The following is a 20103-nucleotide window of genomic DNA, read 5'->3' as shown; positions in this document are numbered from 1 at the left end:
TCTGTTTGAAATGGGAGGCAAAGAGCCCTTTTGCAATGGCTGACTATGTCAACCAGTTGACCGACCAGGTCAGGCCGACCTGGCTGGTTGTTTGACTGCCCTGGTCCGACCAGATCTGGTCCAATGGAATGGCCTTGAACGGCCTCCGAACGGACTCCAAATGCTCCCACTCTCCCCTCCTCCAGACGGAGGTTGGCCGCCTGTGATCTGCCCTTGTTTGGCTGCTGTCTTACATTTTCTGGTGGCCTGAGCCTGGCCAGCCAGTGTGTCACCATGCACCTGACATAGGAGTGCATGTGACAGAGAATGGGGCCCTACCTATTTGAAAATGAATAAATCCATTTACGTATTGTTCAGCATCACTTTGATCTGGCTATAAATAAAGCATGCAAAATCATTAGACTAGTTGGCTAGGTCATTGTGGCTGTGTATGCTTGGCAAACTCTCTTTGACCTCAATTATCAAAAAAGGACACAAGAGACCAAATTCATCCCTTCCACATATTAACATCTACCCTTCCCAGCTCACATTCTCATTCAGACTGCAATTTGAGAATGCTAGCATGTAAAACTGAGTCCGAGATATCAAAGATAGGACTGACCTCTTTTGCAAATTTTATTAAGATGGTCGTTCGAGGGCGTGGTTGTCCTTCAACTGGAACAAAATGTGCTGTTACCCTTGCTGGAAAACCCGAGCCATCAAGAACGCCCTGCATACAAAGCAAGTTGCTATGCAGGAAGCACTAAAGACAAAGCTTCACAAAACAAAAGAAGGGAGAGAATATATGTTTACCTTCACTATTCCTGCCACAAAAGCACCACAGTTGAAGCCTCCCATGTCCTTTGGCACTGAAATAAATCTGTAAGCAAGCCAAAGAATTTCGCACGGATTCACAAAAAATTAAAATATGGAAAATCCCCTGTATCTTTCCTAGCAGACAGATATTGGTTTGTTCCCAATTATGACATCGGACTAAAAGCATGTGGCATTCAATTCAATAGCAATATCCACACACCTACAAGCTATAAGGTTTGACATCGATCATTCAGAAAACATATTACAGCATTCCTACTTGCCGTATGAGCCGATAAATGCATCAGTACATGTATAGTCAGTGAAATGACATGTAAGGAGGCTTTAACAGGTATTAAAAGCTTCAGCCCAAAACATTTCTGGCACATTCTCGTCTCTCGTGCATTCCAAGATTCTGATGTTCCTCCTCTCGGCTACCCACTTTTTGCTGTGGTATGTGCTACTGTGTGTTGTCTCCTTATCCCACATTTCCTACAAAAATCAATAAAGGCTTGGGATTTGTAGTCTCCACCTCAGTCTACCCTGAGAGTCTACCCTGAGGACTTGATTCTCTTGCTTGTTTGATTCTCCCAAAATGAAGATAGTACAATGCATTTCACTTGTGTGCCATCATATACACCCAACTTTTCATCTCAACTTTGTGCGACGTGTTGCAGCTGATGAAACATCTGCTCTTATGCACCTTAGTGGTGGGTCGGATTGTTGGGCTCACGTCTATGAGGAGTCGGGTTAGTGATTGGATTCAAGCGAGTTTAGTGAGAAGTGCAGCGGAACTGGACAGAAATGGAGAGCGAGCAAGCGAGAGAGAGAGAGAAGAGAGAGAGAAAACCACTCACAAGCTGAACCGGAAAGGAGAGAAAAAGACGAGAGACTGCAAGGGATCTCAGGACCGAACCCCACAATGCTGGGGAAAACCTCTGCTCATATAGGCACAACTGCTCCACACTGAGATGATACAAGTGAGGGAAGGGGGGCCTATAAATGGGCAGCCGCCCCCCACCCCCCCAAAACCGGCTGGTCATGTGAGCCGAGCCCTACCCTAAGTGGGCTGACCCCTACTAGACATGGGATCTGGCACACAGCCCTGTAAAGGGGCACCCCCCCTGCCATAAACAGGAGGACTAGGCCGCCTCAGCCTCCTGCCCTATAAAGGGCTGCCCCGCAGCCAAATAGGGGCTGACCCCTTGCCCTACAGAGCCCACTAGGTGGCCGACCAGCAGGTCAGCCCACCTCTGCCTACAAATAGGCTCCTGGGGGGCTGGAATACTCCGGGTATGCTGCCCCAAAGGTGGCCACATGGGCCCACCACAATGGCCTGACATAGGCACTCCAAGAGAGCTGCCACGTGGCACATAGACTGCCCCTGGCCAGCCCATAGCTGGTCTGAAACTGCCTGCATACCTCCTGGTACGGTGTCCCCACCGACCACAGCAGCATTGGTGGTAGCAAATGATGGGGTCCTTGGTCTCAAGGTGATTGTTGGGTATACAAAAACTCTGCCGGAAGAGATCTTCCTCGACATACTAGACGGGAGAGCTCCGCCGGCAGAGGGTGGAGGTTCTGGCCTTCCAGGTCAGTGTCTTTGTTACAGACAGATCGACCACTTGGCGCGCGCTTGTCCTAGGGCGGGAGAACAAGCTCAATGCCCATCTAGGATGCAACAGGAGTCCTAGACCCCTTGGGTGGAGCCTTCCTAAGGGCTGGAAAGAAAAAGGCCTGGCAAGAGAGCCGCGAAGAGCCGCAGACAGAGAGCCCAACAATAGCAGGTAGAGGTAGGTATGGTATCAAGGTCCCCGTCTCAGGGAAAGCAGACAAGTGGAGCCCCCAAGGAGGTCCCCAAACTCTCGAGGGCAGGGCAGCCTCTTCTTTGGCCTTCCTACAAACCTGCCCAAGTCAATGACCCATAGAACTCAGGTGAATGCACAGAGGCAGGACTCGGGACAGCCCGTCCGGGCTCTCCCTACCCCCCGTCCCTCCCATCCGTCCCCCTTCCCTCCTGCACCTCCCCCAGATCTCCCCCCGCCCCCCTCCCTCACCACGTTCCGTCGCGTCCTCTAAAATCACACTCACCACCCACCATCCACTTGCCTCAACTCAGCCCCTCCTCACCCCACTGCAATGGGCTCCCCTGATCCCTTTCCCCGCCCCCCTCCCCTTGGAGTCCCAACCCCCCCTCGATACCTAGGCCAGTAGGCACGGGTTTAGCTTCAGCATCTTCCTCCCAGTCTCAGTCCGCACAAGATGCACTGCCCTTAGAGCCAATGGGGGTAGATGATCCGTTCTCCTAGCTTCCAAGTAAGAAGCCTCATCTAGAACAGCTCTTACCAAGCGATTTCAGGAGACTTGGACCCTTGAAATACCTCGTCATACCGGATGATTACCGTCTTGCCTTAAGATGATGGTCTTCATCCTTCAGCCCTGGAAAGGAGCTTCCATTGGAGCAAATGGTTTCCCCCCTCGTCCTTTCTTGGGTTTCAACTTTGCTTCCACAAGAGGGAAGCGAAAATTTGTGCTCTTTGATCTTATAATGAGGGACCAAATGTTCCTCATGATGGAGGAGTGGTTAGGACCCCAAAGGATGTTGGGGTAAAGGCACATTGCCACCCCTTTATTAAAGATAGGACACCTATGACTGTCTTAAGACAGTCATAGGGCAAAACCTAATCCTAATAAAACTAATGAGTTTGTGGTGTGGCTCATCACTTCACACCCGCACACTTGGAGTCTCTCCCACTCTCACACTCTCTCCCTCTTGCTCTTCTTCCCCCTTCTGGCCCTTCAACTGGTATCAGAGCCATCTTTCCCTACTACCTCTGCCTACCAACCCCTTTTCGACCTCTACCTAGCCAGCAAGCAGCAGCCGTACGAACGTACGTTGTCCGTACATCCGTACGAACAGCAACGCCGTACGGACGTACGTCGTCCGTACATCCGTACGGACGGGCGTCGCAGGGCTGCAGGCAGCAACGGGCATTGAGCAGCGGCGCGGGCGCAGGCACGGGCATCGAGCAGGGCACGGATCTGGCGCGGGCGCGGGCATAGAGCTGGGCGTTTTTTTTTGTATAGCAGCTGCTAGCTGCTAGCCTGCGCAGGGGCAGCCTGTGCACAGCACCAGGCTGCGCGGAACCAGAGCGCGCAGCGCGCGCTCAGGTACGGACATCCGTACCTGCTGTACGGACTCCGTACAGGAGCCGTACATCTGTACGGATCTACACCCCGAAGGTACAGGGAGCTGCATCAGGGAGACCGTCAAGATTTTCTTTTCTTCTCTCTTCTGGGATTCCGTACACTGTGAAGGTACATCAAGTACAGCAGGCAGTTTTTTTTTGTGGGAAGAAAAGAAGGAGAAAGAGCCCTCTGCTCTTGATTCAGGATCATCTTTCAGTTCACAGAACTGTGTTTTCTTGAAAGTACAGCAAGTACTTTCATTTACCTCGTGCTTGAGGAAAAGAGAACCACAGTGTGTGGTTGATTGCACAGTTATCTGTTTTTTTTTGTGAAGGAAATGCCTTGATTTTCAGAGGACTTTTATGCTTTTACTGGGCTTGAATCTCAGTTTCCGGGTGAGCAGATCATAGGGCTTTTGCCCGGCAGGTGATGCTTTGTATGCCTTGAGGCAGTGTGGTGCCAGAGAGCACACATTTGTCTCGATTTTCGCAGTGTCGAGGTGACATTTTCTTGCAGGTCACATTTCTTGTGCAACACTCAGAGAACCTCAGTTGAGCCACGCTTGGCCAGGGCGCATCGAGTTTACTCGGTCCCTAACTGTCCATCGTTGACAGTGCTCAAAAGGTTCCTCATTGAGTGTTTGTACGTTGAGATCTGTGTATGCCATTTCTACACAGGGCAGTATTTGCATTACACTGTTGGTTGATTTTGTCAGAGAGATTTTCACATTGCATTCTACCTCAGTGTTGAGGTGTTTTTCACTTGGTTCAGGTGTCAGATCAAGGGGCTTTTGCCCAGACTTTGCTTGATAGCACTTGTGTCACCGACAGAGATCTTCAGATGCATTTTATCCCCTTGGCAGAAGGGTGATTGCTTGGGATTTATCCCATTTTCTGTTGCAGGTTTTGTGACAGGCTGAAGTGTCATTTTTTTTTGGGTGTTTGCCAAGTGGTCTATGCATATTAACTCAGTGCAATACCTCATCTGAGGTGGGAGAAGTGATCAGTACAGCCAGTACAGCAGTGTTTACAGCAGTGTTTGTGTCTTGTCAGCTGATTATGCACTGTTAAGGCACTTGTTGAGCAGCTGCAGCATTCTGAAATTACTGTTTATGCCTCTTTGAGCACGGTACAGTGTGTCAGAAGGTACAGTATTTGCAGGGACATTTACTGTTTTGCTGCAGATTTTCCTGACAGTAAAAACAGCACTATTGTGAGTGCTCCTGGCTCTTGATAGAGCAAGTTTTTTTTTTTCTGAGAAATCAGAATTTTTATTCAGTCTTTTTTACTTCCAGTGAGTCAGATACTTTCCTTATCTGATATGGCATCAGGGGGAAGTGATTCTTCAATTCTGAACATAAAGAAACTGGAAGGAGCACACAATTATGCATTATGGGCATTCTATTAAAGAAGTTTTCTAAGCCCATAAGGGTGAAGGGTGTCAAGCCATCTGACATGGCAGCTGATGACTGGGAAAAACTTGATTTGTCCGCAAGGGCAGCTATCATGCTCACTATTTCTGACATTCTTGTGTTCAATGTTCAGGCTGAAAAGACCTCTTATGGCCTATGGCAGAGGCTAGAAGAGTTGTATGCTCAAAAGAGCTCAGCCAGTAAGGTTTATTGGTTGAAGAAGCTGGTTGATCTTCGCATGAAGGAAGGTACAGCTATGACCTCACACTTGAGTGAGTTCAATGCCATCTTTACATAGCTGATTGCACAGGGATTGAACCTTGATGAGGAGTTCAAGGCTTCTTTCTTGTTGTGTACCCTCCCTGAGAGTTGGGACACTTTCAAGACCACCCTGTCAAATTCGAATGTCACTCTTATTTATGCTGATGTAGAGAGCTCTCTCCTTATGGAGGAGATGAGCAGGAAGAATAATGCGAGCAGCAAGTCTTCAAATGCCTTGCAGGTACAGGATAGAGGCAGGACTCAGCAGAAGGGGAGATCTGCTAGTAAGTCCAAATCCCGCAGTCAGTCTCGTGGCAAAAAGGATATTGAATGCTTTTATTGTGGCAAGAAGGGACATGTGAAGTCTAAGTGCTTCAAGTTCATACGGGATCTGAAAGCCAAGAAGGCTGAAACAAAGGATGCAGGCAATGGAAGCAAAGGCAAAGGCAAGGCCAAGGCAGATGACTTGGATGCAGTGAATGTTGCAGCAGAGGACAGTGACAGTGACATACATGATGTTTTATGCTCTTCTGCTGTAATAGCACATGCTTTGGTTATTGATGGCCATGACATGCACACCTGGCTCTTGGATTCAGGTGCTTCTTTTCATGTTACTCCTCATAGGGAGTGGTTTACTTCCTACACAGGTACTCATGGAGTTGTTCATCTTGGGAACAACTATGCATGTCAGATTGCAGGGATAGGCAGTATACAGATAGTATTTCCTGATGGACGCATATTCATGCTTGATGGTGTCCGCCATGTGCCGCAAATCAAGAAAAATCTGATTAGCACTGGCTTGTTGGATGACAGTGGTTACCACACCACATTTGGGGATTCCAAATGGGTGATTACTGATGGCCAGGTTGTAGTGGCTGAGGGTCTTAAGAGTGATACCTTGTACCCTCTTTATGTTTCCAGTGTGGGTAATCATGTTGTTGCCATAACCGAGCTGCCAAAGGTTTCATTGTGGCATAGCCGGTTGGGACACATGTCTGTTAAAGGAATGCAAGAACTGTCACGTTTGGGTTATCTGCCGTCTCTTTCTTTTTCAGATTTGCCTACTTGTGATCATTGCATATTTGGCAAGCATTCAGTGACTCCTCATAAGAGGAGAACTCCCCAGCATAGAGCACCACTTGACCTAGTGCACACTGATTTGTGTGAGATGCCACAGTTATCACTAGGGGGTGCAAAATATTTTATTACTTTCATTGATGATGCCACACGCAAAGTGTGGGTCTATTTCTTGAAGCATAAGGGCGATGCCTTAGATGCTTTCAAGAAGTTTGTCGCTCAGGTTGAGAATCGGACAGGTCGCAGGCTGAAATGCCTCAGATCCGATAATGGGGGTGAGTATGTGTCACATGCTTTTGTGCAGTTTTGCCAAGCTAAGGGCATCAAACAGGAACTCACAGCCCCTCATAATGCATCTCAAAATGGTGCAAGTGAGCGGATGAATCGAACTATTCAGGAGAAGGTTCGATGTATGTTGTCTTATGCTGCATTACCCCATGGCTTTTGGGCAGAAGCCGTGCAAACAGCAGTTCACATTATTAACAGATCGCCAAACAAGGCTTTGGAATTGAAAGTGCCAAAGGAGGTGTGGTCTGGCAAGCCACCCTCATATAAGCACTTACGTGTATTTGGCTGCGAGTGCTTTGCTCATGTACGCAAAGAACTGCGCACCAAACTGGAGCCAAAGTCTTTCAGATGCATCTTTATGGGTTATGGTGACGAAGGTGAAATGGGGTACAGGTTATGGGATCCCGTTAAACGGAAGATTATACGCAGCAATGATGTCATCTTTAAAGAGGATAGTGTACACAAGGAACCCGTGCAACCTGTGGAATACAGGAGGGTTATTTATGATGATGTTGGACAGCAAAGAATGCCCATTTATATGCAGCAGCAGGCTGCTGCAGATAACCCTGTTCGAGAGGGTATACAGGCTGAAAATCAGCCAGATAATTTTGCCAATGATGCACCACTGGATATGCCAGCAGATGAGGCTGTAGAACAGCCAGATATGGTGGTACAGCCACCCGTCATGCATGATGAACAGGCTGGACAGCAGCCTAATCCGGAACATTTTGTTAGGAGGAGCTCCCGTGTACAACGGCCTCCTGCCAGGTTTGTTCCAGGAGCCAATAATGTGGCTGATTTTATCATGCTGACAGATTGTGGTGAGCCTTCCAGCTTCAAGGAAGCTATGGGAAGAACAGAGAAAAAGAAGTGGGAGAAAGCCATGCAGTCAGAAATGGACTCCCTACTTCAAAATGATACATGGGACTTGGTGCAGCTACCTGCAGGCAGAAAGGTTTTGCCATGCAAGTGGGTTTACAAAGTCAAAGTGGATTCAAATGCTTTACCGAGGTATAAGGCCAGATTGGTTGCCAAGGGATTTAAGCAGGAGAAGGGCATTGACTTTGATGAGATCTTTTCCCCTGTAGTCAAGATGACTACTTTGAGAGCAGTGTTAGCTCTTGTTGCTCATGACGACATGGATTTATGTCAGATGGATGTGAAGACAGCTTTTCTTCACGGAGATCTCCATGATGAGATCTATATGAGTCAGCCAGAGGGATATGCTGTTAAAGGGAAAGAACAGCTTGTGTGTAAGCTCAAAAGGAGCTTGTATGGACTCAAGCAGGCACCAAGAGAATGGTACAAGAAGTTTGATGCCTTCATGCAGTCCCAAGGGTATCATAGGTGTGAGACCGATCATTGCTTGTACACCAAACGGGCAAAGGATGGCAGTTTGATGCTACTCATTCTATATGTGGATGACATGCTGATTGCCAGCAAATCTCAGCAGGAGATTAGTGCTTTGAAGAAACAACTGCATAGGTCTTTTGACATGAAAGACTTGGGTGATGCAAATCATATTCTTGGCATGCGGATTACTCGTGACAGGTCCAAGGGACTTTTGTTTCTGTCACAGAAGGAGTACATTGACAAAGTACTGCAGCGGTTTCAAATGGAGGGGGGGAAGTCCATTAGTACCCCGTTGCCTCCACATTTAAAACTCAGCAGTAAGGACAGCCCCAGATCAGATGATGATAAGGCTGAAATGGCCAAGGTTCCGTATGCATCTGCAGTTGGTTCTTTGATGTATGCCATGGTTGCCACTCGTCCGGAGATTGCCTTTGCGGTGGGAGTCATCAGCAGGTATATGGCAAATCCAGGCAAGAGGCACTGGGAAGCAGTGAAAGGTGTCTTGAGGTATCTCAAGGGTACCAAAGACTTGTGCATATGCTATGGTAAGCAGGATGCATTGGTGCATGGTTTTACAGATTCAGACTATGCAGGGAATGCAGATAACCGGAAGTCTACTACCGGTTATATTTTCACATTTGCAGGAGGTGCTATATCATGGGTGTCTCGGTTGCAGAAATGCATTGCACTATCAACTACTGAAGCTGAATATGTTGCAGCCACTGAGGCTTGCAAGGAAGCAATATGGCTTACTCGGCTGGTGGGAGACTTGGGCATTACAGGAGATATGCCAGTTTTGCATTGTGATAGTCAGAGTGCTATCATGTTGGCAAAGAATCTGGTCTTTCATCAAAAGACCAAGCACATTGATGTGAAATATCATTTCATCAGGGAGGTACTGGAAGACAAGCAACTTGAGCTTGTGAAAGTACACAATGATGATAATCCTGCAGATTTGCTCACTAAGAGCTTGCCTACAGAGCGGTTTGCACATTGCCGCCACATCATGGGATTAGGATAAGACCATTCTTATTTTATGGTCTTGTATACAGTAACTGTATATTGCTGTAATTTTTTATTCTTTACTCCCCTTTTGGCACATTGGCCTTTAGGTGGGAGGTTGTTGGGGTAAAGGCACATTGCCACCCCTTTATTAAAGATAGGACACCTATGACTGTCTTAAGACAGTCATAGGGCAAAACCTAATCCTAATAAAACTAATGAGTTTGTGGTGTGGCTCATCACTTCACACCCGCACACTTGGAGTCTCTCCCACTCTCACACTCTCTCCCTCTTGCTCTTCTTCCCCCTTCTGGCCCTTCAAAGGAGGGAGTCGTGGATCTTCCATAGCGACACGAGTATCTTCTAGTTGTGTTTCTCAACAGAGAGGCGAGGACTGGGTCGTGTTATAGTCTCCTTCCCGATGCAATGGGCCCTGAACATAGGCATCGAGCATGTCATGACTTTGGCATGCCGTCACACGGACACAGACTACTCTTCCAAAATTGCAGAAATTCACGATCGTCGTACAAGCTCCCACTCACAGGAGAGCCTTGTTCTCCACCTCCCCATGAGTTGGACCATGGTGAGTTGGAACGTGCACAAACTCCACAATCGTGTGCGGCAGCAGCCACAACAGTTGATACTTTGTCAAGAGTTGCAGAGGGTTGTGGTGGGATGGATAGTGCATTTTCTTTGATCCAAGAGCATATGTTTGCAGCAGCAAATATCTCAATCGCTGGCGCCGTCAACTCCCAAGGAGAGGCCCGGAAATGTGGTCCCTTGCAGTAGGCTGGAGCGAAGGGGTTTGCATTTCAGTTTCCAAGGCACTCGCCTCTAAAGTGTTCGACCAGGATGAGCTTATCAAAGGATGGCATGGATTGGTTTACGGATAGGGGACTCCAGCATTGGGATCCTGAACGTGTATATCCCAGCTTGTAGGCGGTACCGCAGTGCTTCTCTTTCAAAAGGTAGCTTACCAAGAGCTCCTTGACGTCAACTCTATGTGTTGGTTGAAGGGGCTTCAACAATCTAGAGTTCGAGGAGGATAAGCAAGGTGGTGATTCATTTGTTGGAAAGGTCACCTCCCCATCTGTAAGCCCCCAAATGAGGAGAGCATGGGGGAGGTAGACCAGGGGATATTGGGGCTGCCACATGGGCAGCACACAGAAAGGGCAGAGGCTGCCACATGGGCAGCACACAGTCTGCCATGTGGGCAGCTGTCAAAACAGGAATGCATGGGCCTGCAAAAGAGGCGCACAGGTGGCAGCATAGGCAGGCTGAAAGCGCCTGCATGGCGGGCTGTCTGGCAGAGGAGATGGCGCAGAAGCACGGGGCAGACCAGCAGATTGGGTCAGCCACATAGAGGCCAGGTGGAGCAGCAAATGGGGCTGCTAGTGGACAGTGGCATGCCTTATATAGGGCTGGGCCCTTGCCTAGATTGGAGGGCCAAAGGCCCTAGAAGTGTGGGCCGAAGGGCCCCGGTTTTAGAGCCCTTATAGGGCTGGACCAGCCACAGACTGGTCGGCCAGTTTGCTGCAGGCTGGTCGGTGTTTTTGCCAGCCCCTTGGGGCCTATAAAAGCAGAGGCTCTTGGCCTCATTTATCATCACTTGCAGTAGCAGTTCAGAGAGCAGAAGGAGCAGCAGATCAGCCACCTGTGGGCCTCTATTCAGAAGAAGACAAGTGGGCTGTAGAGGTGCAGACCTAGCTCAGAATGCTGCCCACCTAGGCTGGAGCAAAGACAGCAAGGTGGAAGGGATTTAGACGGAAAGTCTACTTACGCTCGAGGTGGAGCACGCGGGCTCGAGTCTAGAGATAACTGGCAGATAGGAGAAGGACCTTGTGGTAAGATCAGAGGACCACACCATTGGTGGGACTCTGGATCTATCTCTTTTGTATTGTGTCCATAGCTTTGGACGGAAATATATTATTTTGGTGGTTTCTCTATCTGGCTGGTTCATTGTCTATTGATGAGTCTGCACATCTATTTTATGCACATAAGTTAAGAAGTTTGTGATTCCACACCCCACACCACACTGTGTAAGCTCCTGGGCATTACTATCAGTCTTCCGCTGTGCGTACCCTCTGTTGGGTAATCTCTAACATGGTATCAGAGCCCAAGTAGGAGGCTCACAGGTGTGGGAGCCTGGAGGCAGGGACCTTGCTGAAGGACGACCCTGATTCAGACGCTCTTGGGAATCGACTTCCACGACTGGAGGATTGTGCCCTTGCAAGAAGGAGGGAGACTCAGGTTCAGTCAGGTGTGTTCAGAGTTCTGGTCTACTGAAATTGAGTTTGGTTGACTTTGTTGTGTGGTATAAACAACAAAGATGTCAATCTCTACAGCCTCTTCAGCCCCTGCTCTCCCTTCCTCCTCCCCCAGTTTTCTCTCATTCACTATCCCTAACTTTGGAGAATCTGGGAAACTAAACGGGACCAACTACCCAATCTGGAAAGTAAAGATCCGGAGTCATTTAGTGGCTCGGAAGTTGTGGAAGCTAATCACGGGAGTGGAGGCGAAGCCAGAGGACATGGTGGACAAGCAAGGGGAGATAGTCATGGCAGTAGACAAAGAGGAGCTCAAAGCTTGGGAAGACAGAGACGCCCATGCCCTGGCATTAATCATAGGGACTACGGAGGACTCTGTTCTTCCACATATCCAGATGGCCGAGACGTCAATAGAGGCGTGGGCCACTCTGAAGGATCAGTACGAGACGGACAACACCTCCCGGATTTTGCTTCTTCAGCATCAACTCTACAATCTTGATATGGAAGAAGGAGATACGGTACATAGCCACTTGACGAAGGTCAAGGTGGTGAGGGATCAGCTGGCAACAGTTGGTCAGAAGACAGACTCATGCCATTTGGCCTTGATGGTACTGAGGAGACTACCTCGGAGTTTCAAGAGCTTTGTTACGACTGTGACAACAGGAAAGAGGACCAAACCTCTGACGTTTGAGGAGTTGGGTCCATTATTGCTACAGAAGGAAGCTCGGGAAAAGCTCTACAACGAGAACAAAGACGACAGGGCAATGCTGGCAAAGGATTACGCTGGCAAAGAAAAGGGCAAGCCTAACGGTGGCAACTCCAAGAAAGACGACTCTGACGACGAGGAGACTTCGAAGAGGAAGCAGAAGAAGAAGTGCTTCTACTGTGATACACCAGGACATTTTGCAAAGAACTGCAGAAAGAAAAAGGCGGATCAGAAAAACAAAAAGGAGCCCGACTCAGATTCAGAGGGAGAGGCCAAAGCAAATGTGGTAATCAAAGAGTTGTTCCTGATGACATCACCGAGTGTTACCGAGGTCAGATATGTTGACCAAGAAATCACAGTGAAGATGTCTGACATAGAGATGTGGGTCGACGAGGAGTCAGATGCCTTTGTGAAGGTGAAGGACAGCATGAAGCGCTTGGTACCTTCCAGGTGTGTGGCTGTCGACACTGACATGAGGGTGGATTCCATGAAGGGCCCTGGGTTCTCATGGTCAGATGGATGCTCTACTTCAGAAGGGGACAATACAGGATTACACAGGCTCTTGGTGGGTGCCTCAATGAGGTACAGGGTTTGCTTTCAGAGCAAACATACAAGCAATACAACAGTCTGGTATGTACTTGATATTTTGCATTTGAGCCTTTATAGCATGCTATGGAGAGACTCTCCTCTTCATTTGTCTTAGGTGATACGAGATTGGAAGGAATTGGCCTTCTTCGAAGGCAGAAGGGGAAGTATTGGTGCTTCTTCAAATCTCGGGGACAGATTGCTAGAAGGTGATGGAGAAAGAGTACTGAAGCCAGAAGAGTACCTGCTTGAGAACTCAACGAGAGTTCATGGTCCAGATTATCTGGAAATTTTCATTGGTTGCAGACCTTGCCAAAGGAAGGACGGGTTGAAACAGACCCTCAAAGCATGGTGCCTGAAAGACTCCAGGTTGTTCACTCATTATGAGGGGGACAACTAGAAGATCGTGACGGCTGGATTGCTCAAGTTCGAAGGCGGGAACGTGACTGAAGAAGGTGGTGCCAGGAGGTGCTACCAGAGATGGACCTGTGTACCAGGATGGTGTGCGGAAGCGAAACCGGACCTGGTGGAGCAGGAGCCACTAGATGAAAAGCCAGGAAAAGATTTTGACATCAAAAAGTTCTAGAGGACTACGACCAGGGAGTTACTGGAGCGTCGTCATCGACGTGTTGGCATTGGGCCGAGATGTGTCGGTGAGAGGGGGTGTTGGAAAGGTCACCTCCCCCACAGTGGCTTGTAGATCAATTCAAGAGTGTGCGGCTCAACCTTGAGGCCACCAAGATACATCGAGCTGAGTTCTCCTATCATTCCTCTAGAGCACGTTCGGTCTAGTAAGGTGACATGATGACCAGGCAATTATTTAGACCATGGCCCCTGTAGGCAATGACGCAGTTCCAATGACTGCACGAGGAGAGCGTCGCATGCATTCAAACCCATAGGAGATCTTGGAGATGACCTCAGACTTCAATCGGCATTTGTTAGTGCTATGCACAGCCGTCAAAAAATAGTATCTGAGATGTGTTATCAGAACGTGTACATTTTGATGGGCATGATACTTTGCACATACGTCAATCCAACCTATGTTGAGGCATGTGCAAAGTATCTTGCTCGTCGGATATGCTGTGTATGGTCGAAGTCCCCACAAACCCCGTTTTGTACCAAGTGTTTTACACAATCGTCAAAAAATATTATTTGAGGCGTGTTATTCGAATGCACACATACCAAATGGGCATAAGAGATTTTGGAGCTCTCAAGGCCCTCCCTCTTCCAAGGGGAGATGGATTCACACCGTCCTTTAGGAGCTTCTAGGAGTTCATTCACACACTCTTTTTGCTGGCTTCCAAGAGATTTTTTACTCTAGCTCTCTACCATAGCCCTTAAGTCAAGGGTGGATTTGTTAATACCGACGAAGGGGACACGTCTGATATCCACCAGAACAGGCCAATCACTCTACTAAGCACCACCTACTAGATTTGGTTAAAAATGAACCAAACAAAGGGTATCCCCTAGCGAAAGTCTGAACGGAGCGTCCTAGGAATGCACGCAGAAGTGTTTAACCATGGAATCCAAAACTTCTTTCCTTATGTATACTCAACAAACACGTGTGTGCAAGCCAGTAAGTAGACAATGTGATATAGAACCAACCAAGAATATGTTTCCTTCCGACAGGACACAATACAAAACAAGTCTAGAGTCCCACCATATCGTGGCCCTCTCTCCTTACCCCAAAGGTCCTACTACCTCCGTCATACTTCTCGATCCATAGCCTGCGTGCTCCTCGCACACTGGCCAACCTTTGTTATCTATAAAACCGCCCCATGTGGAGGCACATGTGCTGAGGTATGGCTGGCTCTGGCTAGCTTCTAGATCCCTAAGCCCGCATTCTCCTCGCCTACTAGCCAACTTTCTGATCTATAAAACCGCCACATGTGGCGGCACATTTGCTCAGGTATGGCTGGCTCTGCCTAGCCACGTGGCAGGCTGCCACTCGCCCAGGCAGTCCTGCCCATCCCCTGACCTGATGCAGGGCTTCTTTCAGCCCCAAACACCCCTCCAGACATGCGCCTATGCAGTCCTGCAGTTCCGCCTCCTGTCAGGCTATGTTCAAGGGCCTTTCCAGCCTCCAACAGCTCCGTACACTCTGCTGTTTGCACCCGTACTGCTGCTGACATCATCACCATGTCATCACCTTGTTTGCTGGTTGTTTTCCCTGCGCAGATCTGCTCCATCCAATCGTTGGCAGACACTGTTGTCCACCATGGTGGCTCCAAACTGCCAAGTATGCCTTTGAACTTGCTGCCCACATGGCAGCCCATATGCTGCCCATGTGGTAGCCCCATATTTCTGTATTTCCTTTTGCTGTGTGTATGCTGGCCATGTGGCAGCCACATGACCCTTTGGTTCACCCCCCCATGCTCTCCTCATATGGAGGCTTATAGATGGAAAGGTGGCCACACCACTTCCAACAGATCTTAGCCGCAAGCTTGAGCTTGCAGTTGCGGCCCCATCTAGCTGATATCATCCACAACATGCAAACAAGTTTTGTTCAGGAACGCACCATCCCAGACAACATCTTTACTTTCTAGTGTGCTGGGTCCCCTAGAGACAACCTGGTTTTTCAGAAAGCCAATTGTTCTTTTTTCCTCATGATCAAAGCCTTTCGGATTGCTGATTTGTATGGTTGTTTTTTAAAGCATTATTAGATGTTCTTTTCTCCCAGGGCAAGGGGGGTTGGGCTTGGGAGGATAGCCTCTATATAAACTCACAAAACACACAATGAAATCATTGCAGCATACAAAATAGTCAACCATGTACAATCTGTCACTCTAGGGTTCCAAGAAGGACGAGGAACCTTTGCTGCACCAGATCTCCAAACTCCACAGGTTGGCTAGGGTAGTGAAACACTCAGTCAAATCGAGAATTCAACATGTGAAATACCGTGTGATGGCAACTCAATTGTCCTCCAAACGAGCCTCTACAGCAAAAAACATCTGACAAAAATATTCATTTCTACATCTTGCTGTAGAGCCCCCTAGATGAATCCAGATGCCACCTGTCCACAATAATTAGGGCCCTCCTTTGATGCACTCTTTTACCCCATCTCGGGATACATTTCATCCATTTTGCCCCTAGGCACAATTGCACAATTTGGTGCATCAAAGCCCTTGACCTTAGATTCATCTAGTCTATATGATTCATCCTCACAAAGCGCAACACAAATACAATGCAAATGTTAGTCCTCTAAAAGATAATGCCGACTGACCCTTACAAGGTCATGCTATCTCAACTCAAGCATAACACTCCTTTCCTCTTCAGGCATCAGCGTCCTCGATGATGAAATTTGGGAATGCTTGTACGCAAATTCCCAAGTCACCTCAGAAAGAGGTAAACCTTGCCATGTAACCAACACCATGGGTATCTCTCAATTGTGTACGTGCATTGTTAGTCGATCCAGAATTTGTGCCTTGCATTATCCTCTGTCTCCGGAAACAAAAAAACACCCTCGATTAGTAAGTTAACAAAATGCAAAATTTGTTTTGAACGAGAAACATGAAACACTATGTGCACCTTACAACCCTATGGTAATTCAAATCTATAGGCCAGCCTATTCTTTTTAGTATTAACCACAGCACACAATATTATTGTGATAACTTAGCACACTCTCTTGCATTGGGAGTGCGAAGGAATCTTGAGAAAAACTCTTTTAAGCCTAGCTCTAGATGCCATGCAATAAACCTCTAAGACCCTCGTGACCGCCTCTAGGCAAGCCCTCCACATAAAGGGTTGTTGTCATCTACAAACGCCAAGTCCAGCAGCTCCACCTCCTGTCAAATCGGGATCCTCATCCCCGTGAGGCCTGCTAGCTGAGATTGTAAGAAATAGCTCAATGCCTTAGCTACAAAGTGAGAGGGAGTGAAGGGGGAAGAAGAGGAGCAAGAGAGTGAGAGTAAGAGAGACACTCAAAATGCGGGTGTGAAGAATGATTGAGCCACACCACAAACTCAGTTGTGTTTTATTAGGATTAGGTTTACCCTATGACTGTCTTAAGACAGTCATAGGTGTCCTATCTTTAATTCTTTAATTAAGGGTTGGCAATGTGCCTTTACCCCAACAACCTCCCACCTAAAGGCCAATGTGCCTAAAGGGGAGAAAAGAATAAAAATTACAGCAATATACAGTTACAGTATACAAGACCATAAAGTAAGAATGGTCTCATCCTAATCCCATGATGTAGCGGCAATGTGCAAACCGCTCTGTAGGCAAGCTCTTAGTGAGCAAATCTGCAGGATTATCATCAATATGTACTTTCACAAGCTCAAGTCGCTTGTCTTCCAGTACCTCCCTGATGAAATGATATTTCACTTCTATGTGCTTGGTCTTCTGATGAAAGACCGGATTCTTTGCCAACATGATAGCACTCTGACTATCACAATGCAAAACTGGCATATCTCCTGTAATGCCCAAATCTCCCACCAGCCGAGTAAGCCATATTGCTTCCTTGCAAGCCTCAGTGGCTGCAACATATTCAGCTTCTGTGGTTGACAGTGCAACGCATTTCTGCAACCGAGACACCCATGATATAGCACCTCCTGCAAATGTGAAAATATAACCGGTAGTAGACTTCCGGTTATCCGCATTCCCTGCATAGTCTGAATCTGTAAAACCATGCACCAATGCATCCTGCCTACCATAGCATATGCACAAGTCTTTGGTACCCTTGAGATACCTCAAGACACCTTTCACTGCTTCCCAATGCCGCTTGCCTGGATTTGCCATATACCTGCTGATGACTCCCACCGCAAAAGCAATATCCGGACGAGTGGCAACCATGGCATACATCAAAGATCCAACTGCAGATGCATACGGAACCTTGGCCATTTCAGCCTTATCATCATCTGATCTGGGGCTGTCCTTACTGCTGAGTTTTAAATGTGGAGGCAACGGGGTACTAATAGACTTCACCCCCTCCATTTTAAACCTCTGCAGTACTTTGTCAATATACTCTTTCTGTGACAGAAACAAAAGTCCCTTGGACCTGTCACGAGTAATACGCATGCCAAGAATATGATTTGCATCACCCAAGTCTTTCATGTCAAAAGACTTATGCAGTTGTTTCTTCAAAGCACTAATCTCATGCTGAGATTTACTGGCAATAAGCATGTCATCCACATATAGAATGAGTAGCATCAAACTGCCATCCTTTGCCCGTTTGGTGTACAAGCAATGATCGGTCTCACACCTATGATACCCTTGGGACTGCATGAAGGCATCAAATTTCTTGTACCATTCCCTTGGCGCCTGCTTGAGTCCATACAAGCTCCTTTTGAGCTTACACACAAGCTGCTCTTTCCCTTTAACAGCATATCCCTCTGGCTGACTCATATAGATCTCATCATGGAGATCTCCGTGAAGAAAAGCTGTCTTCACATCCATCTGACATAAATCCATGTCGTCATGAGCAACAAGAGCTAACACTGCTCTCAAAGTAGTCATCTTGACTACAGGGGAAAAGATCTCATCAAAGTCAATGCCCTTCTCCTGCTTAAATCCCTTGGCAACCAATCTGGCCTTATACCTCGGTAAAGCATTTGAATCCACTTTGACTTTGTAAACCCACTTGCAGGGCAAAACTTTTCTGCTTACAGGTAACTGCACCAAGTCCCATGTATCATTCTGAAGAAGGGAGTCCATTTCTGACTGCATGGCTTTCTCCCACTTCTTTTTCTCTGTTCTTCCCATAGCTTCCTTGAAGCTGGAAGGCTCACCACAATCTGTCAGCATGATAAAATCAGCCACATTATTGGCTCCTGGAACAAACCTGGCAGGAAGCCGTTCTGCACGGGTGCTCCTCCTAACAAACTGTTCCGGATTAGGCTGCTGTCCAGCCTGTTCTTCATGCATGACCGGTGGCTGTACCACCATATCTGGCTGTTCTACAGCCCCATCTGTTGGCACATCCAGTGGTGCATTATTGGCAAAATTATCTGGCTGATTTTCAGCCTGTATACCCTCTTGAACAGGGTGATCTGCAGCAGCCTGCTGCTGCATATAAATGGGCATTCTTTGCTGTCCAACATCATCATAAATAACCCTCCTGTATTCCACAGGTTGCACGGGTTCCTTGTGTACACTATCTTCTTTAAAGATGACATCACTGCTGCGTATAATCTTCCGTTTAACGGGATCCCATAACCTGTACCCCATTTCACCTTCGTCACCATAACCCATAAAGATGCATCTGATAGACTTTGGATCCAGTTTGGTGCGTAGATCTTTGCGTACATGAGCAAAGCACTCGCAGCCAAATACACGTAAGTGCTTATATGAGGGTGGCTTGCCAGACCACACCTCCTCTGGCACTTTCAATTCCAAAGCCTTATTTGGTGACCTGTTAATAATGTGAACTGATGTTTGCACGGCTTCTGCCCAAAAGCCATGGGGTAATGCAGCATAAGACAACATACATCGAACCTTCTCCTGAATAGTTCGATTCATCCGCTCACTTGCACCATTTTGAGATGCATTATGAGGGGCTGTGAGTTCCTGTTTGATGCCCTTAGCTTGGCAAAACTGCACAAAAGCATGTGACACATACTCACCCCCATTATCAGATCTGAGGCATGTCAGCCTACGACCTGTCCGATTCTCAACCTGAGCGACAAACTTCTTGAAAGCATCTAAGGCATCTCCCTTATGCTTCAAGAAATAGACCCACACCTTACGTGTGGCATCATCAATGAAAGTAATAAAATATTTTGCACCCCCTAGTGATAGCTGTGGCATCTCACACAAATCAGTGTGCACTAGATCAAGTGGTGCTCTATTCTGGGGAGTTCTCCTCTTATGAGGAGTAACAGAGTGCTTGCCAAAAATACAATGATCACAAGTAGGCAAATCTGAAAAAGAGAGAGGCGGCAGATAACCCAAACGTGACAGTTCTTGCATTCCTTTAACAGACATGTGTCCCAACCGGCTATGCCACAATGAAACCTTTGGCAGCTCGGTTATGGCAACAACATGATTACCCACACTGGAAACATAAAGAGGGTACAAGGTATCACTCTTAAAACCCTCAGCCACTACAGTCTGGCCATCAGTAATCACCCATTTGGAATCCCCAAATGTGGTGTGGTAACCATTGTCATCCAATAAGCCAGTGCTAATCAGATTTTTCTTGATTTGCGGCACATGACGAACACCATCAAGCATAA

At 47.6% G+C, this 20103-nt stretch overlaps 1 protein-coding gene across 3 annotated transcripts in view; it reads right to left on the bottom strand.

Moving 5' to 3' along the window:
• The window catches only part of LOC147896263 (Transport protein particle (TRAPP) component), a 63161-nt gene that overhangs the window by 10944 nt on the left and 32114 nt on the right, over nucleotides 1-20103 (bottom strand). For all 3 annotated transcript variants that reach the window (XM_087382888.1, XM_087382887.1, XM_087382889.1), the window contains 2 exons: nucleotides 793-859; nucleotides 602-709 (listed from right to left, as the gene is read on the bottom strand). In XM_087382888.1, coding sequence (XP_087239014.1) covers nucleotides 602-709; nucleotides 793-859 — 175 coding nt within the window. The remainder of the gene's footprint in view (nucleotides 1-601; nucleotides 710-792; nucleotides 860-20103) is intronic.

Source organism: Dipteris shenzhenensis, chromosome 12, assembly GCF_047967505.1.
Source record: "Dipteris shenzhenensis isolate YYH24624 ecotype China chromosome 12, Dip_SZ_1.0, whole genome shotgun sequence".
NCBI classification, from domain to species: Eukaryota; Viridiplantae; Streptophyta; class Polypodiopsida; order Gleicheniales; family Dipteridaceae; genus Dipteris; species Dipteris shenzhenensis.
This window is presented reverse-complemented; position numbering and strand designations above follow the sequence as displayed.